Below are 21,433 nucleotides of genomic sequence, written 5' to 3' on the forward strand. Positions count from 1 at the left end.
CGGTTTTTTTAAGAAATAGTAGTTCAAATAAATCATTGTAAACCATCGACTATCTATTAGAGTTCATATTTGTAATTTAGAGTTGACGTTTATGACAGCTATCAAAATAAATAACCGTTAAAACTTTTGAATTAAATAGTGATAAATTACAAGAAAAATTTGTTGATAACGAATTTTTATAGTAATAGAAATGGATACTTTAAAGGTAATTTTGTCTATATTAGATTTTGAAAACAAATATTCCACGTGACTTTTGTTTTGTAGTTGTTTGAAGAATCTCTACTGTACTTTTATGAAGAAGTTAGAGTGAATACATATAAAAACTGGATTTTTGATGATAGTTCCGATTGTAATGTTGAAAAGGTAATTAAAACAATACATATTTTTCAATTTCTTTCAAGATGAAAAGAACCTATTTGTAGATGGCAGAAGCAGGATTCATTTTTGTTGGAGATGAAGATGAACGGGATGCTGTGAAGTGCTTTTTTTGCAACAAACATCTTGATGGTTGGGAGTCGACAGATAATCCTTGGAAAGAGCATTTAAAACATGCACCAAATTGCTCATTTGCAAAACTAGAAACATCTCAAAATAATATAACATTGGATCAAGCTCTTAAACTGAGAAGGGACTATTTAATCAACATACTCAATGCTCATTTCAATGATATAGACAATGAATTGACAAATACACTTAAAAAAGCTAAAGTGCAGATAAAAAAATCTTAAATATAGGCGTCAAATTGTGAATGAATCAACATTCTTGTGAAGGTTTAGAATATCTTGATATTATGTTTCTTTTGTTATTTACCAGTAGTGTCAAATGTATTCTGAGTGACGTTTTAAAGTAATTAAGTTTATTTTATGTATTAAGTGTGTTTATTTTTTGCATTACTCTCAATAGAAAGTATACTGTTTGAGTCAAGTAGAAACCTACAGAAATTCTAGATAGATATTCTAGTTTTCTGTAACACCTTGTAAAAGGTTCAAAAACTTTATTCAATCGTATCAAAATTCATTAAAATTTTTTGAGAAAATACTGAATAATACTGTATTTCATTATGATTCTTCAGAAATTGAGGGTAAACCAGGGGCTATGCTGAACATTCAGCATTATATTCTAATTTTACTAGTGCTGAAAGCAAGTTAACTTGGAGGAAATAGATCACCAGTAGGCCTCATCAAGGAGCTGTTAAATCTTGAAGTTGAAGTAATAGCCGCTTTCCTCAGGTGCGTGTAAGTGGACATAACAGCTCATTTATAAGGGAAAACTCTCCAAGAACCCTGCAAAAGCAAGGACCATAACAAATCCTCCTCCTCTGAGGGCTCTGAGCAAATGGGTACTATTTTCAAAGTATCAGCTTTTACAGATGTCGAGGCTGTGGTGATCCAGGTAAAGCTTGTTAAGGGGCCAAAAACCCCAGGTTCTACGCCCATCAAACGAGTTAGCCCCAAAATCTGTAAAACTGAACACCCAGTAGGTAACTACGCAAAATGTTAGGAGGAGGAATGTCGAATCTGCAGCCGGCTGTGAAATGAGCAGGACAACGTGATTCTGGCTTCACTAAAAAAAGTTTCTGGATTTCATTGACCATCATGCAGTCTCCACACGGTAGCAGAACCAATCCGCTGTATTTTCTCCCTCTTCAACTGGTTAGGAATCATATCCTAATTTCGTTAAAAGATTCAAACCAAAACGCCTTTGGAAATTCCAAGTACGGCGTATATGCTTAACGGTAACAGTAAAACTTATTTGAGTTTAGATTATGCACAGTAGAATATTCAAGAATGCCTAACAGATATTTATTTAGGTGTGTAGCTGCTGCATCTGGATCTGTAGGATCAAATGATTCAAAAATATTGTTTTTTCTTTGACAATCAATTGTGGAGATAAACAAAAAAGCCCATAATTATCAATATATAACGTTTTATAAATTTATTAAAACTATATAGATATTATACCTCATTTTAAAAGATACAGTATTAAAAACGAAATTATATGAACTACAAATAAAACTTTAACAATATCCGCATTGTTTGTACCAGTACCAGGAACGTAAATTGTGGATTTATCTCCAAAAGCTCCACTCTCTCCAGTGCTTTCGTCAGTTCTTCCATTCCCACCATTACATAAATCAGATTTACAAGCCCTATAGTAAGCTCTGTGCGTTTCATCTTCAATTACTTCATTTGTGTATGTAGGTTTGTCCAAACAAGTCCTCAATATGGAGGCAAGTTTACCCCTGGGGTCCTGGAATTGATTCAAATTATAATAAACATTAATTCAAGCTCTCAAATCATGATTGATTATATACTGTGTTCTTGGATAAGGTAAAAGATAAGAAATCTCGATTTGAAGTGAACACTAATTTCTAACATAATAGTTTTGAAACTGCATATTTAGAAATTTTTAAAAAAACCTATCGTTGTCTTCAGTGAAGTGCCTTTTATGTGGCAAATATGAATTATTTTCTTATAAATACAAGTATTCTACTTAAATAACCCAATAAACACCCCTGAATGTAAATCCAATTGGGCGTCATGAGGGGGCGCCCGCGTCAGCCACCATCTTCAAAAACACAATTTATCGCATATCTCTCGAACCGCGTATCGTATGACAAAAATAGCGGAGATTATTTTTATAGACGATAATTTTTGCCATCTTTTTTATTATAAACTTTTTTTTGTATAACGCATCGGTTTTTAATTATAGCGCTCCAAACTTTTTACAATATGGTTTTTGCTAAATATATAGTTAACGGCGCCAGTGGCTGGAATAGCCTGTTACGAGTGTTTTATACTATTGTCTCTATATCGGCTTGTATTCACATAATTTATTTAAAGAAAAATTGTTAAAAATAATTAAACCGTAATATAGGGATCGGTTGGTAGCACTGATTCATGTTTGACAGTTGATTTTAGAAATATTTGTATTTAAAAGGTTGCTCAAGTCATTCATTTTAACGTTAGTTAGTTATATTTACTTTGTCTAAAAGCACACAAAGAAATTCAACAAACCAATTTAAATTTTTGGTAATATTGATGTGTTCCAAACTTACTTTATAATCTTGTCTAACAACATAACAATATTTTTTATCACACTCCAATATGTCACTATCCTGAGAACCAGGGCTGTCTAAGCAATGAGTATCTGAATCATCTTCAGTTTGTGAACATACATAACATTTTAGAAAACCTATAAAAAGACTAAATGGTAGTAGTAGTAGTTGTAGTATACCTATCTATAGTTTAGGAATCCTTTTGAATACATTCAACTCAACACCCATAATTATTGTAATACTCTTTCTTACGAAATAAACAATCCGGTAACGGCAGGGAAATGTAATCAGATTTTAAAAATGCAAATAGTTATTTTCCTAACAAGTGCGGAAAGTGATACTTTCCCGCACGCGACTGCAGTTGTCCCGAACAACGCGGAGCGAAGTTCGGGCAAGCGGTCAAGTGCGGGAAGACACTTTACGCATGAGTTAGGAACATTATTTTTTCTATGACCGTATATACAAAAAAGTATACCAACCCATTTTTCAAAAATTATTTTATTCCAACAAACATAATAATATACAAAACTTTAACTAAAAACTACTAATTATTATAAATATTAATATTGAAAACACAATTTTTTGTATTCTGTAGACTAGTAAGAATTGCCGGTCCAGTGGAGTTATTTGGTTTCAACTGGAAGGTAGATGACGACGATGAGGATGGCATCGGTTGCAGGTCGCATAAAGATGACGGCTACGGTTTTAAGTCATTTGGCAGGTAACAGCTCGGAATTAGTTTCATTTGCAGCCTTCAAAATGGCTGCAAAACGAACGGTCGTAGAAAAAATAAATTTATAGGATCCATGTTGATTCAAATTTTACCCCAGTCCATGCGGAATATTCATTTCGCACAGCCACCATATCATGAGCCTACACCACACAAACAATTCTGTCCATCTTATCAAAATCGACTGGAATTGCCGAAATATGTCACTTTACAATTATTGAACAAATAAGATTTTTAAAAAATAGAAAATATTGAAAAATGAGCCAATTCAAATAAATTTTTACATTAGCTTTGTCCACGGTAGATATCCTGAACATGTTCTGTCATCAGATTCATGCGCAGTTTGAAATTGAGCGTTCGCGGTGCTATTCAGAAATAATTCGGAATGTGTCTCAGTTATCTACCGCGAACGAAGCTATTATTAGTTTACAATATTACTTTGCAGCCAACCTAATAAAAGTATTACTGGAGACATTTTTCGATATAGTAATAGATAAACAAGTAGTTAATAATTATGACCAAATCATAAAGATTAAATGAAATAAATAAAAAGTAAGTTATGTGAAACAGTAACATTTTTTAGCCCTGAATTCTATCATGGAATAGCGCGCTCGTAGAGATTAACTTTCGATTGTTGTTTATATTGTGGAATTGACTTTGAAAACATCTCAGAATTACCTAATATATAATATAATAATAATAATATTTTTTTAATATTACCACTACTTACCAGTAGTATTTTGAATACACAAAATCAACAAAAGTAAAATAAAAACTACATTAGTTTCCATAGTTATAAATTGTTAAATTTATTTCAACTATTATCTCCTTGATATCAGTCATTACAACTGGTTTTGATTCATCCCATAATCTAATCAATCATTGATAATATTATCTTTATTTAGAATAATGATAATAAAAACTGTTCTTTAAAAATTATATCCCAAGAAAATAATTTGTTACTACAGAATAAGAGCGGCATCGATTGAGCAATATAGTTAGGGTTGGTAAAAAAATATCGATATTTTTAAGCGATATATTTTGATCCGATGAATTGAAACATCGATACAGAATCAGTATCGAAAACGATATATTTTTTTAATTATGAAACTGCCGTTGCCTCTCAAAGTAACAGAATACAGGTCGAGTTGAAGCGATTTCTAGATGCTCCAAATATATCCCGTAAAGAAAACTCGATAAAATTTTGGATCGACACAAGACATTTTACTTCAGTTCTTTCGAATTTGGAGCTTAAATACTAGACACTTACGGTTTCTTTGTAAATCTGGCGGTTCCTAACAATAGAAGCCGGCTGACAGCGGAGCATCGAGTATATAATCTTAGGCGTAGCATGTAGAGTTTTTCTACTCTCTCTACGCGACAAATACTGATTTGCTTTATATAAAAGCTTTCAAAGTTAGAAGATAGCCTTTTACTTTTTGATATTTTTTTTAATTTTGTCTAATAAAAAGAAATACGTATAAAATATCTGTTGAAAAATCCCGACTCTACAATTATTTTTGTAGGGACTGTCTGCGGAAACTGCGGTTTTTCATTATGAATGGTTGTCGGTCCTGTTAATGACATTTTTAATTGCTGCCATGTTGACTTTTATTTTACTTCGTATATTTGAGTTCGCTTGTAATTTGAATTTATTTTATCAATTAAATAAAACTACAAAACCATAACTTGTGTCGGTCTAAGTTTGATTAAGTTCAAACATAAAAATCATCAATATCTTCGAGTTTATTGAGATAATGTACATTTTTAAGAAAATTACTGTTGATATTATTGAGCTAGACTGAATTATATACCTAAGTATTTTAAAACATTATTTTTTTTTAATTTAACAGATACATCGATGCTAATATTGATATTTTAATCAATATCGATACATCGATATTTTGTTTTCATTTCCGAAGTCCGTACATAGATTATTAGTTTTAGTAAGTAGCTGATAGAATAATTTTTTGGCATTGAAGATGTTGGACAAAGTTAACAATGGTTTACATTTTAACACTGACTAAATACTGTCTTTTGAATTGCACCATTTATACAACCAAGTTTAAAAGTATTTTAACTATCATTAAATTGAACCCAATGATATTACATCTAGCATAAACTGAAGAGCTTTGATTCTGTAGGGAGGAGGTTCATCTAGTTTTAGAATGTCTCAATTGTAAACAAACACAAAAAACACAAAAACTGTAGGAGTTCATTAGAAATTTGTAACTAAAATCAGAGTTTTGGACAGTTGAATGGGTTAGATGCACCTAGTGCACAAAATTTCTGTTTTGGAAATAACTTCTATGAAAACTTTATCGCATCCGGGATGATAAAATCAAAGTATTCATCAAGATCATTCATGATCACATCTACATCTCTATACTTTCCCTCTCTCATCCACATGGATGTGTTTCCACAATAAATTTAATTTAGACTTTTGATTAAACTCACCAAACTCAAACAAAAACATTATATTAATGAAGTACATATCAATATAAAAGATAACAAATGCAAATTACAAGTATTATTATTAAGAAATAAAACCATTTCATTTATTTGGTTTGATTATTTAAGAAATCCTACATCTTGGTTAGGTTTGATTTGATCGAGGCTTTCCCATAAAGCTTCATCTAATCTTTGGGCAACTCGAAAACCTAAATTAATACTTTCTAAAAATGTAGTTGGGTGGAGTGATCCTGTACCAGTTTGATACACAGTGCTTAATTTGTTCCCAGATACTGCTACTACTACAGAACCGACTGAGCATTGTTCTTCTGCTGCATTAGGGTCTACAATACATTTTTCTCCTATTTTACACACTGTTACCTAAAAAGTTTTCTCATTTTTAATTACATACAGCTAATAGAGGGTTATTGTTATGTGATAAGTCTTAATAAGGTATAATGTTTTCATTATTTCAATGGAAGCCATAACATTTATTTATTAACTTCCTGCTCATATTTTTTACTAATATTTTCATATTTTATTTCTAGATTCAGTTTCACTAGCATCAAAAAAAATATACATCTACTCCTTTATATAATATTACTAAAAGTTTTTATCTTGGGATGAAAAAAGATACAATCATAATATTTCAAATTACTATGGAATCACTTTCTATAAAACCAATAAAAATCAGCAGTTGTACGATAAGATAATGGTTGCATTCAGGGAACGAAATCATTGTGCAATTGTTGTAAAACCCTTGCAGAATCTTTTGCTGGCACATATGCTACAAACTCAACACTTTCTGAAGACTGAAATGTAAGAAAAGTGAAAAACACCGAGACAGAGCCAAACCAGAAATTTGTTAAATTAACTGTGCTCTGTGATCAAACGTTAAGTTGTAGCCTTCACAGAAGAAAAATGATTAAATTCGGTCATGAGGATGAGAAAAATGAAGTGGAGCTCCATGAATGAAAACAGGAGCAGATAAAATCAATGAATAATTTCATTTTGAATTATGTCCGTTTTTAATACATATAGAAATGTGAGTGTGTGCTGGATACACATCATAATTTTTTAAAAAGAAACTAGACAACACTCTTGCAAAACACATTCCAGATCACTATCTTTAACAGTAGACTGTAGTCTGCTGAATGCCACCAATGTGTGATGTCATATACTAAGTAATATGGTTAATACAATTATTATATTTGATTATGTAGGGTTCTAATTTAGTTCCTGTTGTCTAGTGTATTATTTAGAATGAAACAGTTGGTAGGTTAAATGGAAAGTTTATTCGCAAAAAAATGTTAACAATACAGAGTTTAAAACAAAAGAAAGAATAATAGAAATATAAAGGTAATGAAATAAAACAATGGTTCATCCACATTTCAAGTCTCAGATTTAAGTAATCCATTATATTTACATCTTTGAACAAAATAGTATGTCTTTTCTGAAAACCGTAAGTCTTTGGATTCACAAAATATCTTAAAATAACAGTGCTCACGACTTTTAAGCAACTAACTAACTGGCATGCTTTTTCCCTTATTATTACATGTTTCTCTTTAAAAACTACTTGGGTACTTAGTTGAAGTTCAAAAAATAGAGATAAGAGAAAACAAAATATAATTCACTACAATTATATTACACATTAATTAATCATTCCAACGTTCAAGTGATATTTTATTTTGGTTCATCTACAGAATTTACATATGATGATTCTAAAAATATGGATTTAATACAAATTTGAATTGCAAAAACTTACCATTATAGGAGCTTTTTGCACATCCAATCTAGTACAGTTATACAATTCATCTGATACATTGATCTCCACAGTATTACCGTCAATATTAACATTTTTAACCAAAGGTACTTGTGTATTCCAGAGTGCTGCCTTTACAGCTAGAGAAACTGCATCAAATAAATTACCACCACATTCAAGAATCTAAAACATACATTTACAGGTGATAAATTGCATAATCGATGATAATAGATTTAAATTGTAATGCTCTGTAAGAACTAATGAGATGAAAATTCTATAAATTACCAAAATATCCACATATAACTTCCAACATTTCTTTCCATGTAGGATACACAATTTTGTTAAGTCAAATGCCAAAGGGGAGGAATAAGCTGAACTCAATGTACTTGAGAGGTTTATGGCCAAATCTTCTCCTCCTCTACCCTCAAAATCTGGTGTTGCATTTGCTGAACTAGAAGAAGGTGTCAGCACATATTATGTTAAATAAATGAAGTATATAATTTATTGATAAATTCATGCATTTTATAAATATTATGTTGTTTATTACCAATCAACAAAAAATTCAATCTTTCCATGGTGAGGCGATTCGGGAAAAGGAACATCAACTTCTATTTTAACAGCTACGAGAACATCTGTATCTGCTAGTCTAAGTCTAGCAGAACCAAAAGCATGTGCAACTATATCTGTTTCTAATTCCATAGTTCTGTAATCCTCACGTTCCCGACCATCCACTCGAAAATTCTCCTATAAAGTTTATAATTGTAAATTTATTGTTCAATACGATAATCAATTAATTTTACCTCAACTCCATGTAAAATAAATGTTTTTTCTGCTTCACACAGAGACATTTAAAATTGAATTTTTTAAATATAACCTAAAATAAAAATTCAAAACCACCAGATAAAAGAAGAAGACTCATTTAAAGGTTAGGTTTGAATTCGAAGTCTGTGGCTAATCATACGAATTTTGATATTATTAAAAAATAATCATATAATATAATATTTAATGTATATGTATATGTAAAAAAATATAATCGTATGAATAAAAATATTATTCGTAGGATAATGTAAAAAATAATATAAAAAGTTTCTGTTATATTTGTAGAGAAGAGAATTATTATATGTAGTCCATAAGTAAAACGAAAAACGTTAATGGCCGATTTTTGTTCAGTGGTTTATTGTTATTTGTTATTTAAATCAACTTTTTCAAAAAATTTATCTGTTTAATACTACTCTTGTGACGTTTTATGATTGACAACCCGGGAACGCGGTGGATAAATTGACTATTGCAGTCTTGCCAAGTCTACGGATTTTTGAAAAATTCTCTCGAGTTGAAATTTAGCTAATAACTTGGTATTAACTAATGGTAAATTATCCTGGTTCCATTTGGATTCTTGAAATCTATGATACTTGATCAGATAGATCACCTATCAGCTAATTTTGGATTCAAACATCGCGTTCGATTATTGGTAGAAATTTCAAATTTGATATTCAACCTTCAAGAACCTTTGATTTTTATTACTTTAGTTTGGGGTATAATTTTTATATTTTGTGTTATTATTCATATAGTTTTTCTGTCTTTATAGACATTTATTTAGTGTTTCATTTGTTTTTATGAAGTGCACTGGTTATTAATGTCCCGTATATAGTTTTCTATATATAAAGATACTAACATGTAAAATTATGAAAAAACGTAACGTTTGGAAACTTTTCCGAGTTATGACCCCAATAGTTGATAGGTGATCTCTCTGATCTCTCTAGCATCATAGTTCCCGAAAAACACTCATTAGATTTCAAACAATCTACCTATTTCCAAGTTATAACGTTGGCAACGTTGGTCAGTTAATTGAAACAGGTTGGATTAACTGGTTGTTTGTTTAAATAAAACGTTTGGTTATTTATAGGAAGTTGTAATTTTTCTAATTTTTTGGAAATGAGTAAAACAGATCTGCCGTATTTGGCAGAATATGCCAAATCCGGCCGTTCCAGCTGCAAAGGCTGCAAAACATCAATTAATCAAGGTTCTTTGCGTCTTGCTGTTATGGTGCAGGTAAAAAGGCTGAATATGCATAAATAGATGAGATGAAATATAAATAGTTGAAGACTTCAATACTTACTAATAAATTAGAATTGCATTAAGACAATCATATATAAAACCTTAATAGAGTGAAATACCTTTATTCCCCTAACAGAGTAATGCATGATTTAGTTCAATGCCTCAACAATTCAAATAAAACTTATTTTAGACACTTATTATACAACTTATTAGAAAAACTGAGTTTATAATTTACTTATGTTATTAATACATACAAATGACATGAAAGTTAGGTAAATATTGCTAAATCAATTGTTTACATATACTATTTTGAAAAAAAAATTTCGTGGAACCAGTCAATGGAGCTAAAATCAGAATCTTTAATGTTTTAGTTCTGAATAATTGAAATTTTTTTCCAGTCTCCACATTTTGATGGGAAGCAACCACGTTGGTTTCATTTCTCATGCTTTTTTCAAAAGCAAAGACCAAAAAGTATTGATGACATTGAACATTTCGAAGCACTAAGAGTAGAAGATCAAGACAAAATAAAAGAAAAAGTTACATTATCTGAAGTGAAAATTATTCCTGATAAAAAAGGAAAAAAAAGGGGTAATGATGGAGGGGCTTCTACATTAAAAAAGGAAGCAATGAAGGATTTCCGTATTGAGTATGCTAAATCTGGTAGAGCTGGATGCAGAGGATGTGAACAGAAAATTCTTAAAGATGAAGTAAGCTTATTTATGAAAAATATAGGTTTCTATTTGCAAGGCAGTAGTTTAAGTTTTGTTCAACAGTTTTTAATTTAATATGAGAAATCTCTAATTACAATTTGAGGACTTAAAAACAATTTATTACAAGATGTTATATATTTCTTTGTTTCAGTTACGTATCTCCAAAAAAGATTTTGAAACTGAGGTTGGTAAAAAATATGGTGGACAAGATATGTGGCATCATGTGAGTTGTTTTGCTCAACTCAGAAGTGATCTTGGGTATTTTGAATCTGGTGATAAACTACCGGGCTTTAAAGGACTCTCAAAAGATGACCAGGAAAATGTTAAGAAACAGATAGTGTGAGTACTTGAAAAACTTAACAATCATGATTCTATTTCAAAATTTGAATCAGTTTTGATTTGATTTCAAAACTTGGTGATTAAGATTCTATGATTCTATGTTTATAGTGCAATTAAACAGGAAGATGTACCTCCAGTAAAGAAAATGAAAACTGAAGATGATGTTGATAAAAAAGATAATGAATACAGGGAGCAAAATAAACTTATGTATAAATATAGAGATTCTCTTGATGAGTTAGGATCAAAAACAAAAACAGTTTTAGTACAACTACTTGAATATAATAATCAAAAACCATTTACAGGAAAAGATAGGGTATGTTCTTTTAGTTTTCAAATCTAATTTCACATGATAAAAGAGTAAAAGTTGAATAAATAAATTGTTAGTTACTTGAAAAATCTTCTAGTTTAATAAAAGGATTTTTTTTTCCAAATATGTTATTTTAATTCTATGAAAAAAGAAAACATTTTATTATCTATAAATGAGAATATATTACAAGTCATTATTTTTTCATGTCATTTTCATGTCAAGACATTTTCAGATAAATTTTTTAAACAAATTTTGATTGGAAGTTTTGACTGGAAATCTGAACACAACTAAAAACCTGATTAGTCAATCGTCCAAATTTGAAAAATTTTTGGCAAGTATGTGCAAAGTAAAACCATTAACTATGTCTCAGCTTGGAACAAACATTACTCCGTTAAGTTAAGGACAAAAGGAATGACTCTCATTTTGAAGTATTGTATACATAAACAAAAACATGAAAGTACAATTAATCTTAGGCTAGACAAAAATGACATTGAGCTCCAGGTAGAGTTGAACTTTAAGAGAGAAAGAACATTAACGATAAAATTGGTGTTTAGTGAAAAATCAAAAGATGATGGTCAATCTATTTCACCAGTTTAACATTACAAAATTGTATATTTTAGTTTTCCTCTACCTTGTAACTCCAAACATTTCTCCTAGAAGCCCTTCACAGTATTTCTAATGTTTCTAACCTGTGTAAAATTGGAAAACGTCGGCTTCTGTAACAGTTCGCACAGTACTACAACAATTTTGTAGCTGTACAATCCACTGAAAACTATGGACCCAGATGTAGTCACAAAAAAAAATATTGGGATCCACCAGAAGAAGTAGAAAAATTCTAACATTTACCGCTCTAACAATAGGCAATGTTTCCAGTGTTTGATATGTGCAAACTTGCTATTTACCAACTTATAGCATAGAAATTTATGCCGAAGTCACATGTGAACGACTTTTTTCTAAGCTTAATAATAAAAAATCGACTTTGGTCGTTTTTAGACCAAGACCTTATGTTCAGTCTGCTTTTTATTAATATTTAGAGGGATTTGTTTCATTATTTAGACAAAAATAGTATACTAGTTGAAGTAACTTGAACAAGTGAGAGAAAAGCTGTTGCTTTAAAAGTGGGAATGTAGAATGTCGAATCATCTCAGTTAAATTAAGCTTCTATTGCATTTTATTTTGAAATAATAAATTCAGTAAAAGTTGAAAATTATAATATGTATTTGTATAAAAACCTTATGCTTTTAAGTGGCAAACACTTTTTCAAGCACCTAATTTTTCAAATAGAGGGAGCCAGGACCCTAAATTTTTTGGAGGTATTCCATATCACCCAGAGCCCATGATAGAGGGCTACTTTACGTTTTTAGTTGAGGGCCCCAAATGGTCCCAGTCCTGGTCTATACTTAACTAACATATGCTCGTTTTTACCACCAATGCAAGAAAGAGTATACATTTCTAGAAGATAAAACTCTCTTGAAACATTAATATAAAGAAGAGCTACAAAATGGAAGGCAAAAGTGGAGTATTGGAATGGAAAAATACGAAAAAGTTTACAAAAGACAGAGATAATTAAAACATTGAACAAACCAGAAGAAATAACTGTGTAAATACAAGAACTGGAAAAGAGAGCGTTAACAAGATAAAATATCTAGGGACACTGGTAAGACCTGATGGAAAAATAGGTAACAAAATGTACAAAAACTAGAATCTACAAATTAGCTGATTTATGGTTGCGAATCCTGGGTGCTAAACAACAAATTGAAGCAGAAAATAACAACGTACAAAATGAAAATACTTGTCAGTAGCACAATTTCAGAATATACTTTAATGGATGCTTTTATGTTTAAATTTTAGATGCTGGATCAAGTAGCAGATGCAATGACCTTTGGAGCATTAGAACCATGTGATAGTTGCAAAGGCCAGTTTGAGTACACAAACAGCGGTTACATTTGCACTGGAGACCTTACAGAGTGGACAAAATGTAATAAAACAGTAAAAGAGCCAAAACGCAAGTCATTTAAGGTACAAAAAGAATTGAAAGAAGAATACCCTTTCCTTAAGAAGTATAAATACATACCTAGAACTAGAATTATTAAAATTAAAACTCCAACTAATGGTGTGAAGAAAGAAAAAGTAGAAGAAAATGTGGAGTAAGTTATTTAATATCACTAACAAAAAATATTTTACACTTTGTAGTTTTTTAAAAATATAAACAGTATATTTGAGAAAACAGATTTAAAGTGAGAAGTTTAAAATAATTTTTTTATATTAAATAATGATGGAAAGTGGTGCATAAAATATAATCCTGAAAATTATCTTAAGAATGGAAACCAAAATCTAAAAAAATAATCTTTTAGAAGTTAAGACTCCAGACAATGTTGATAGAGTTTTATGGATTTTGATGTTGTTCCCAAGGGTTTTTTTTTTCAGGTGAAATTGACAATGAAAATTTCTCGAAAAATAATAGTCATCAAACATTAAGTGATAACTTTTGAGCCATCTAGTATCAATTAAAAGTGCATTTATTTTTAGATCACACTGAGTATTTTTATTTTTAAAAATATAGGGCAATGTTGTTTTCGATGTCATATTTTTCAATTGCAATCAGTATGTTATGATTACCTAGCACCACTCTTTCACTGGTGCTAGATTATCTAAGAGATTAGCACCATCAGTTTTATTTTCTATTGAAATATTTTGTTATTAATTTCATGAATTTAAGGCCTCGTGTTAAGAGGGAAACTCCCCCACTGTATGAAATGAAATTCGTTATCTTGGGGAAACCGCCAAAGGGTAAAGATGAGATAAAAAAACTTATAACTTCCCTAGGAGGAAAAGTTGTAACTAAAATAGATAAAACTGTTCTGGCTGTAATCTCCACATCTGAAGAAGTTGAAAAAATGAGTAGTAGAATGTCAGAAGCTGAAAGTGAACAAATACACGTCGTTTCCGATGATTTTTTAGATGAAGCTAAGAGTAATACTGGAAAAATTCCTGATTTAATTATTAAGAAGAGTATTTGCAATTGGGGATCGGACGTAAGTATCCTACATACAATGAAATTCATTACATCTCTATGACTTATCAGCATGAATAGTCTAATTTTTGATATATGCCCTCTTTGATTCTCCTCATTAGTCCAGTAAACTTCTTGAATTATCTGCTTTCATTACATCCATATCTTATACCATCTCTCAAGGTGTGTCCAGTAAAATAATTTTGCCATTTGTCCAACAATAAATTTCAGAGTATCCGCCGACTTCAGTTGAGGTTAACGTGTTTCAACCAGTATGCCTGATCCCCAGTTGATCCCTGATTTTGCAATTTTCTGTAGTGAATATGGAATTTTATTAGCAAATTTTCGACCAATGTATTTCCAATATATCAGTGAATATTTAAATAGAAAGATGCGTTAAATTGTTATAAATTGCTGAATTATCACTCTACTTTCCTAAATATTTCCCTAATCTTTTTAAAATCTTAATAGATCAATATTATAACTTTGCTCTGATACAGCGGAACAGTTGATTTTATTCTACTTTATTGCGATGTTTTATTCAAACTTCCGTTGGTAGATTGTAATTAAGCTGATAGAAGATTTTAGACTGAAATTTCTATATTCTACTGAGTATTTTTCAATACTGTAAAAAATTATCCTAATCAAGAATAATCTATCCAGAAAAATATCAAATTAGAAACTCTTATTTGTTATTCTATTGAAAGTTTTGTAATACCTCGTAAATTTGGTTTGTATTTAGCCAACCGTTCGTCTTCCTGAGGAACCATCTACAAGTCGAAAATCAAAATCTCAAAGCATTTACACCAAATCTGTACCGAAATCAGTAAAAATGAAATTGAAGGGAGGTACTGCCGTCGATCCTGATTCGGGACTGGAAGATACGGCTCATGTATACCAAAATAAAAGTGACAAATTTAATGCTATTCTTGGCTTAACTGATATTCAATCTGGTAAAAACAGTTATTACAAGTTGCAAGTTCTGGAACATGATAAAAAAAACGCTTACTGGTTGTTCAGATCTTGGGGAAGAATAGGTACTACTATTGGAAGTAAGTTTTTACAGTTATTTTGCTACTTTTAACCTACTAATTTTTTTTTATGTCTATAGTATTTCATTTCTTGAAGTTTCAGTTACGTAATGCCCTAATAATTGTAACATAGAATCTGAGTCTGTAGAAGAAGTGGCTGGCTAAGTTTAAGGGAAATTTGAAAAAATTCAACATTATTTTTTTACTGTATTTACTTTGAATTCTCAACACAACAATTATCTGCTGATTTTGGCGTTTTTTAAGAAATAAATGTGATCTATGTTATCCTTCACAGAAATTGTTAATACTTATTTAAGAATGTAGTATTACTCACCCCACAACCTTTGTTTAGAAATATTGAAAATTGATTTTGTAGAAGGCTGTGCCTTAATAAGAAAATTTGATACAAATTTATTCAGTTATACTAGACAAAGACAAAGTAAGACTTGTACTGCAACCTCATGGTTTATTGTGTCCCTTATTAGAGCTGTTTTCAACATTTATAATTCGTCTTATAGCTCCATAGTTCTGATGAATTTCATTACGTACTCTATTCATTTCATCAGTTTTTGCTAGACCTAATATCATCAGGTGATTCTTGAGATGGTAATGCCTTGAAAGAAATTAGTAGTTTCCGTCTTCTTCCAAAAATCTTATAGAAAGGCTACAGGCAAATAAAATCTTTCTATCTTTTGATTCTTGTATAACTAAGCACCAATAGGATTGTAATATTTTTACCTATTAAGATGAATTGAATAACTTGAGAAAAACTATCTGTTGAATGAATATTTCTATCAGATACTTCTAAAAGAAAAGGAACATGTACATTAAAAAAGGTTGAAACGATTCCTAAGGTCTATATAGTATTCGCTGATTTTATTTGTTCATATAAATATTGTTTTTTTTTTAAATAACTCAAATCCATTTCAGATCATAAATTAGAATCTATGGGAACTTTGCAAGAAGCACTAATGCAGTTCAGAGATTTGTACAAGGAGAAAACAGGCAATGATTGGGACAATAGAGACAATTTCAAAAAAATGCCTGGAAAATTATATCCTATTGAAATGGATTATGGCGAAGAAGAGGCTCTAAAATTAGACATTACAGATTCTGAATCAAAATTGCCAGTACAAGTTCAAGATCTTGTTAGAATGATCTTCGATATTAATTCAATGAAAAAACTTATGATGGAATTTGAATTGGATACAGAAAAAATGCCCTTAGGTATTAGATGAAATCGAATTCTAGATTTTAATATAAATGAATATTAATTTTAGGTAAGTTGAGCAAATCTCAAATACAAAAGGCGTTTGGTGTTCTTAGTGAACTACAAACTTTGATCAATGAAAAAGCAGAAAAATCCAGATTTATAGATGCTTCTAATAGATTCTACACGTTTATACCACATTCTTTTGGTATTGAAGATCCACCAATTCTAGACGATCCCGAAGTAATAAAGGTATAAATTTAATTTAATATTTAAAATAATTTCAATCATTTAACAGTATTATAGCCTGATTTTTAGGTTTGTTAGATTGTTGATAGGTTATTCATTTTCTTCTAATGTTAGTAAGTTTAGGGTTTTACTTATAAGTAATCCCGCACAAAACAAAACGACTCAGAATAGTACTTTCTACAACACGACATGCATAGAACCGAACCATACGAAAAAAATTCGTTCAAAAATGTCTCAACCCAAGCCATGCAAAGACCCTCATAAATTCACCAAGTCACAAATATTTTGCTTTCAATCCAGGTTTTTTTAAGTAACCCAATTAGTTTTTGCTTTATTCAAGGTTATATCATTAACATAATGACATGTCTGAAGATCAAGTGAAAATATTCAGCTAATTTAACCCAAGCTAACCTAGCCTAACTTGACCCAAATCAATCTAGCCCGACTTAACCTTTTTTATATACAATTTCACTCTGTAACTACTATAAAGAGTGGTCACTTAGTCACTTAGTTTGTTGTCTATTTTAAATTTTTTAAAATTTTGTCACTGTCATTCCAGATAAACTAATAGGTCGAACACCCAAAGCATCTAGGTTTATATTTATGAAACTTTGTGATAAGCATACTACACCAACACTAGAAGACCAAATTATTGTCTTCAGAGATTAAAGTTTACCTTCAGTCTCTGAAGATAATAACTTGATTATTAGTGTAGTGGTCGTAAACAATATATTCAAAACTTGTTTACTATCACAATACCTACTAATTGGTATTAATTTTTATTTGTTCAGCAAAAAATTTTAATGTTGGACAGTTTAACGGAATTGGAAGTTGCATACAATTTGATGAAATCATCTGGTTCAGAACACACAGTAGACAGTTATTACAATCAACTAAATACTGAATTACAAGTTTTGGAACGTGGCACTGAGGAATTTAGCATCATTAATGAATATGTTCAAAATACTCATGCAGCTACTCATGACAACTATGAACTAATTATTGACGAAGTCTTCACTGTTAAACGTCAAGGTAAATTTGTGTGGATATTTGATTTTTTTCACTGGTACTGAAAAGCTTACCAAAAGCAGTGTCTGACTAAAAGTTTGGGAAATACCTAAATCAGTCTCTCCAATATAAGTTTGAATTTTCCAGGTGAAGACAAACGATACAAGCCATTCCGTAAGCTGCCTAATAGAAAATTATTATGGCACGGTTCTAGGGTAACAAATTATGCTGGTATATTATCTCAAGGTCTTCGAATTGCTCCTCCAGAGGCTCCTGTTACTGGTTACATGTTTGGTAAAGGTATCTACTTTGCCGATATGGTCTCCAAGTCTGCTAATTATTGTTGTACGGATTCAACTAATCCTAAAGGTCTTATGTTATTATGTGATGTAGCTCTAGGAAACGTAAGTATACATGATTTTCACCTAAATTTAACTATTTGTTTAACCCCAATATCATCAATGAATGTGATTCATTTATCACATTAATTGTCTAGGTACATAGAAAATAATTTAAAAAATTTCAATTGTAGATGTATGAGAGATTGAAAGCCGATTACATAACCAAATTACCAAAAGGAATGCACAGTTGCAAAGGTGTAGGAAGAACACATCCAGATCCATCTGTAGTGAAGAAAATTGGAGATGTAGAAGTTCCTGTTGGTAAAGGAGTACCTTCCAAACAATCTTCTTCTCTTTTATACAACGAGTATCCTTTTTATAGTCTTATCCATATTCACTATATAAAATTTAATATGGAATATTTATCAGCTGTCTTTCCCCTATTTTCTTTTTACAAATCTGTAATTTGTCACATTGATACTTTCCTTTAAAAAACAGTTTTGGGAGAAGAAACACCCTGGCAGTATCTTAGTGAAAATCAGATACTCACTATACCTCCATAATACAGTGACAGGGAGTATCTGATGAGATAATGACTAGTAAAGATGGACGAGATTCTATGTGGAGGAGGATAAAACTATTTATGAATATTTCTGGAATATCTTATCAGTGCATGCTCAAAAAATGTTTTGAATAAAATTGCAGAACAAATGATGTAGATAATGTTGATAAACAGTTCTTTTGAGGAGTAGTGTAATGTTACCTCTAAATCTACCTGTCTATTGATATGTTTTTCCTTAACATTTTTTCCAGATATATTGTATACGATGTCGCCCAGGTGAATGTGAAGTATTTATTGAAAATGCATTTCAAATATAAATACTAGGAAAACTAAGACCACTTCGACTTCAAATTAACTATCTGCCTCTAATTATTACAAAACTAAGCTATAATTTGTAGATCTGATAAGTTCAATCTTTCATGATTTACTTTGCATGAATTTTTGTTATAAAATGTTTACCTTAATTTTTCTATTCACATGGAAAGATGAACATATTCAACATATTTTAACAAAATTTCATAATTCTTGCTCATTTTCCACATCCATAATTGTTTTTTCTCAATTTTAATTGATCTTTTCAGATTTAGTGTTTGACTCGTTTTTTTTTAAATCTACTATTGTGTCCTAATTTCATATATACTAGCATTTTCAGCCTTATATGAATGAATAATATTCAAACAATCAATTTTGTGCTGTATTTGACTACATCGTCGCTCAAACCTACCCTTTTGAAAAACACGGATTTTATTATATTTAAAGTATTATAAGCATCTTTTATTGTAAAGTCAGGTTAATCAATTTCACTCTTATTCTTCGCCTTCATACATCAGTAAATGGCAAAACAAATGTGACTAATCAGCATTAGTTAGTTCTCCACAGACGGCTAAATCATTATCAAAGGTAACGATTTAATCGAACTCAGTCTCATGAAAATGTAATTCATCTTGCCACGTCCTATCAAGTTCGGCATATGGAAATTCGTTGGTCATCTTCGCATGTTACTTTGACCCCATTTTTTTAAGCAGTTTGCAATGGTTTTTTTAGTGAATAGATTCCAAGCTTTGGTGATTACCCACGTGGTTTATGAAACATTAATTATAGTTGACGTTTGGCGTTCAATATCATTAAGACGTTGTCTGACAAGTTATTTTCTTAAAGCTTTGAATGGTACCTTTGTCCAGGAGTTGTAGTTTCGGAGTGATAGTTGGAGGCAAGTACTTTATTTCTATATTTTCCAAGTTAGGAACAGTAAAATTATTGATGTCTTTTCTTTTATCTCTTTATCCAGAGTTTTAAGCCAACAGCAGAAAGTTTATTGTTTTATAACTTTAAACTAAGAATGTGTTGTAAAAATCGTTTACTGGGTTACTTCATGGATATATTGTCATTTTTGGATCAAATAATTTTATTTTTGTGAGAAATGTCTTAATTTTGATAAATCCCTGTAAGTTTGCAATTAACTTGGGAGCATCGGTAAAATTAGTTGGATTTTGATGAAGTAAATTTTTGGAATCCTAAATGGACTTCCCTTATATTCTTTTTTTAATCAACATTACTTAAATCGTAAGTAAGAAATTGTTTGTTTGATTTGTTTCTTGTAGTTTGTTATATAAAAATACATCACTTATTACATGAACATGTTGTAATATTTGATCACACTGGTTGATATACATTTTCAGTTGCTTTTGCTAAAACATTTTGAATTATACAAAATGGTATGACTAATCAATAACCAATACAATTAACAGAAAAAATTTTGAAATAATGAAAATACGTTGTCGTTATGTGTTTATAGTATTTCCTATTTATCAAATTCCATTAATTTATTAATATTATTTTAACTTTTATCAGTTAAAATATTTTGATCAGTTTTAAACTTGATTTTAATTTTCAACTGTATAAAAAAATTCCCTTCAACATGTGGCGACCATGTCATGTGACCTTGCAGCTAAAAATACTTAATACAGGTGTACATTTCTCCAAACAAAATTCGTCAATAAAACGAAAATCTGTCCACACCTGACTGACTGATACCTGACCCTGGAAATTCCAAGTAACCTTTTTAATGCCCTACTAGTATACAATCAAATTAATCCTCCTCGATATACCTGATTCACTTTTTAGGAAAAACCACCTACCTTCTATCTTTCCATTGTTACATACTTACATGAACCCAGACGAGCTGAATCTGTGGAAACGGTGTAGCTTCACTGAAACTTCGGCGTTCGATGTCTGTCTCAAGACATATTGAACTTCTCCTCGATTCTAAACATCTAGCTAGAGTTCGTGTTAGTATGGAACAATGAGAAGGTAACTGCCTCCTACCTTGTATATGTATTGGTTTTTCCCAAAAAGGTATATCAAGAAGGATTAATTTAATTGTATGCTATTAGGACATTAAGAAGGTTACTCGGAATTTCCTGGGTCAGGTGTGGACATATTATCCTTTTATTTGTTCAGAGAAATGTTTACTTGTATTAAGTATTTTTAACTATAAGGTCACAAGGCGTGCACAAGAATTTATCTTATATTGCTATTGCATTGCATTGCAACTGATCATATGTATACATTTAATTTTGTTTTTAGTTCTAGAAATGTTACCATATA

The 21,433-nt window shown here is 30.6% G+C and overlaps 4 protein-coding genes across 4 annotated transcripts; 2 read left to right on the forward strand and 2 right to left on the reverse strand.

The window, feature by feature from the left end:
- Window positions 1-63: 63 nt before the first annotated feature.
- On the forward strand, window positions 64-2,026 carry LOC130441460 (baculoviral IAP repeat-containing protein 5-like). The gene is made up of 3 exons (XM_056775160.1): window positions 64-205; window positions 265-363; window positions 423-2,026. The coding sequence occupies exons 1-3, from the start codon at window positions 191-193 to the stop codon at window positions 726-728; spliced, it is 420 nt and encodes a 139-aa protein (XP_056631138.1). The 5' UTR covers window positions 64-190; the 3' UTR covers window positions 729-2,026.
- Window positions 1,963-4,634, reverse strand: LOC130441459 (uncharacterized). The gene is made up of 3 exons (XM_056775158.1): window positions 4,519-4,634; window positions 3,059-3,195; window positions 1,963-2,250 (listed from the first exon to the last, which is right to left on the reverse strand). Exons 1-3 carry the CDS (start codon window positions 4,577-4,579, stop codon window positions 1,963-1,965), a joined length of 486 nt encoding a protein of 161 aa, XP_056631136.1. The 5' UTR covers window positions 4,580-4,634.
- Window positions 4,635-5,233: 599 nt separating this feature from the next.
- Window positions 5,234-9,248, reverse strand: LOC130441461 (exosome complex component RRP42). The gene is made up of 5 exons (XM_056775161.1): window positions 8,802-9,248; window positions 8,549-8,745; window positions 8,287-8,452; window positions 8,005-8,184; window positions 5,234-6,620 (listed from the first exon to the last, which is right to left on the reverse strand). Exons 1-5 carry the CDS (start codon window positions 8,847-8,849, stop codon window positions 6,360-6,362), a joined length of 852 nt encoding a protein of 283 aa, XP_056631139.1. The 5' UTR covers window positions 8,850-9,248; the 3' UTR covers window positions 5,234-6,359.
- Window positions 9,249-9,824: 576 nt separating this feature from the next.
- Window positions 9,825-21,433, forward strand: LOC130441809 (poly [ADP-ribose] polymerase). Its single transcript, XM_056775606.1, has 13 exons — window positions 9,825-10,050; window positions 10,455-10,763; window positions 10,918-11,105; window positions 11,214-11,418; window positions 13,264-13,559; window positions 14,132-14,447; window positions 15,168-15,477; window positions 16,387-16,683; window positions 16,737-16,918; window positions 17,707-17,947; window positions 18,071-18,327; window positions 18,456-18,631; window positions 19,078-21,433. Exons 1-13 carry the CDS (start codon window positions 9,934-9,936, stop codon window positions 19,148-19,150), a joined length of 2,967 nt encoding a protein of 988 aa, XP_056631584.1. The 5' UTR covers window positions 9,825-9,933; the 3' UTR covers window positions 19,151-21,433.

Source organism: Diorhabda sublineata, chromosome 3 (assembly GCF_026230105.1).
Source record: "Diorhabda sublineata isolate icDioSubl1.1 chromosome 3, icDioSubl1.1, whole genome shotgun sequence".
Lineage (NCBI taxonomy): Eukaryota > Metazoa > Arthropoda > Insecta > Coleoptera > Chrysomelidae > Diorhabda > Diorhabda sublineata.

What these genes read in the sequence shown, in the direction of transcription:
- LOC130441461 (XM_056775161.1), bottom strand. Translation starts at nt 8,849, where the DNA reads ATGTCTCTGTGTGAAGCAGAAAAAACATTTATTTTACATGGAGTTGAG. An exon ending in TTATTTTACATGGAGTTGAG is followed by an intron (nt 8,746 to 8,801) that starts GTAAAATTAATT and finishes TAAACTTTATAG; the next exon opens with GAGAATTTTCGAGTGGATGG. An exon ending in AGTTATATGTGGATATTTTG is followed by an intron (nt 8,185 to 8,286) that starts GTAATTTATAGA and finishes TGTATGTTTTAG; the next exon opens with ATTCTTGAATGTGGTGGTAA.
- LOC130441460 (XM_056775160.1), top strand. An exon ending in CCGATTGTAATGTTGAAAAG is followed by an intron (nt 364 to 422) that starts GTAATTAAAACA and finishes ACCTATTTGTAG; the next exon opens with ATGGCAGAAGCAGGATTCAT.
- LOC130441809 (XM_056775606.1), top strand. Translation starts at nt 9,934, where the DNA reads ATGAGTAAAACAGATCTGCCGTATTTGGCAGAATATGCCAAATCCGGC. An exon ending in TTTGCAATTGGGGATCGGAC is followed by an intron (nt 14,448 to 15,167) that starts GTAAGTATCCTA and finishes GTTTGTATTTAG; the next exon opens with CCAACCGTTCGTCTTCCTGA. An exon ending in TACAGAAAAAATGCCCTTAG is followed by an intron (nt 16,684 to 16,736) that starts GTATTAGATGAA and finishes TATTAATTTTAG; the next exon opens with GTAAGTTGAGCAAATCTCAA.
- LOC130441459 (XM_056775158.1), bottom strand. Translation starts at nt 4,579, where the DNA reads ATGGAAACTAATGTAGTTTTTATTTTACTTTTGTTGATTTTGTGTATT. An exon ending in GTGTATTCAAAATACTACTG is followed by an intron (nt 3,196 to 4,518) that starts GTAAGTAGTGGT and finishes GTCTTTTTATAG; the next exon opens with GTTTTCTAAAATGTTATGTA. An exon ending in TTGTTAGACAAGATTATAAA is followed by an intron (nt 2,251 to 3,058) that starts GTAAGTTTGGAA and finishes AATCAATTCCAG; the next exon opens with GACCCCAGGGGTAAACTTGC.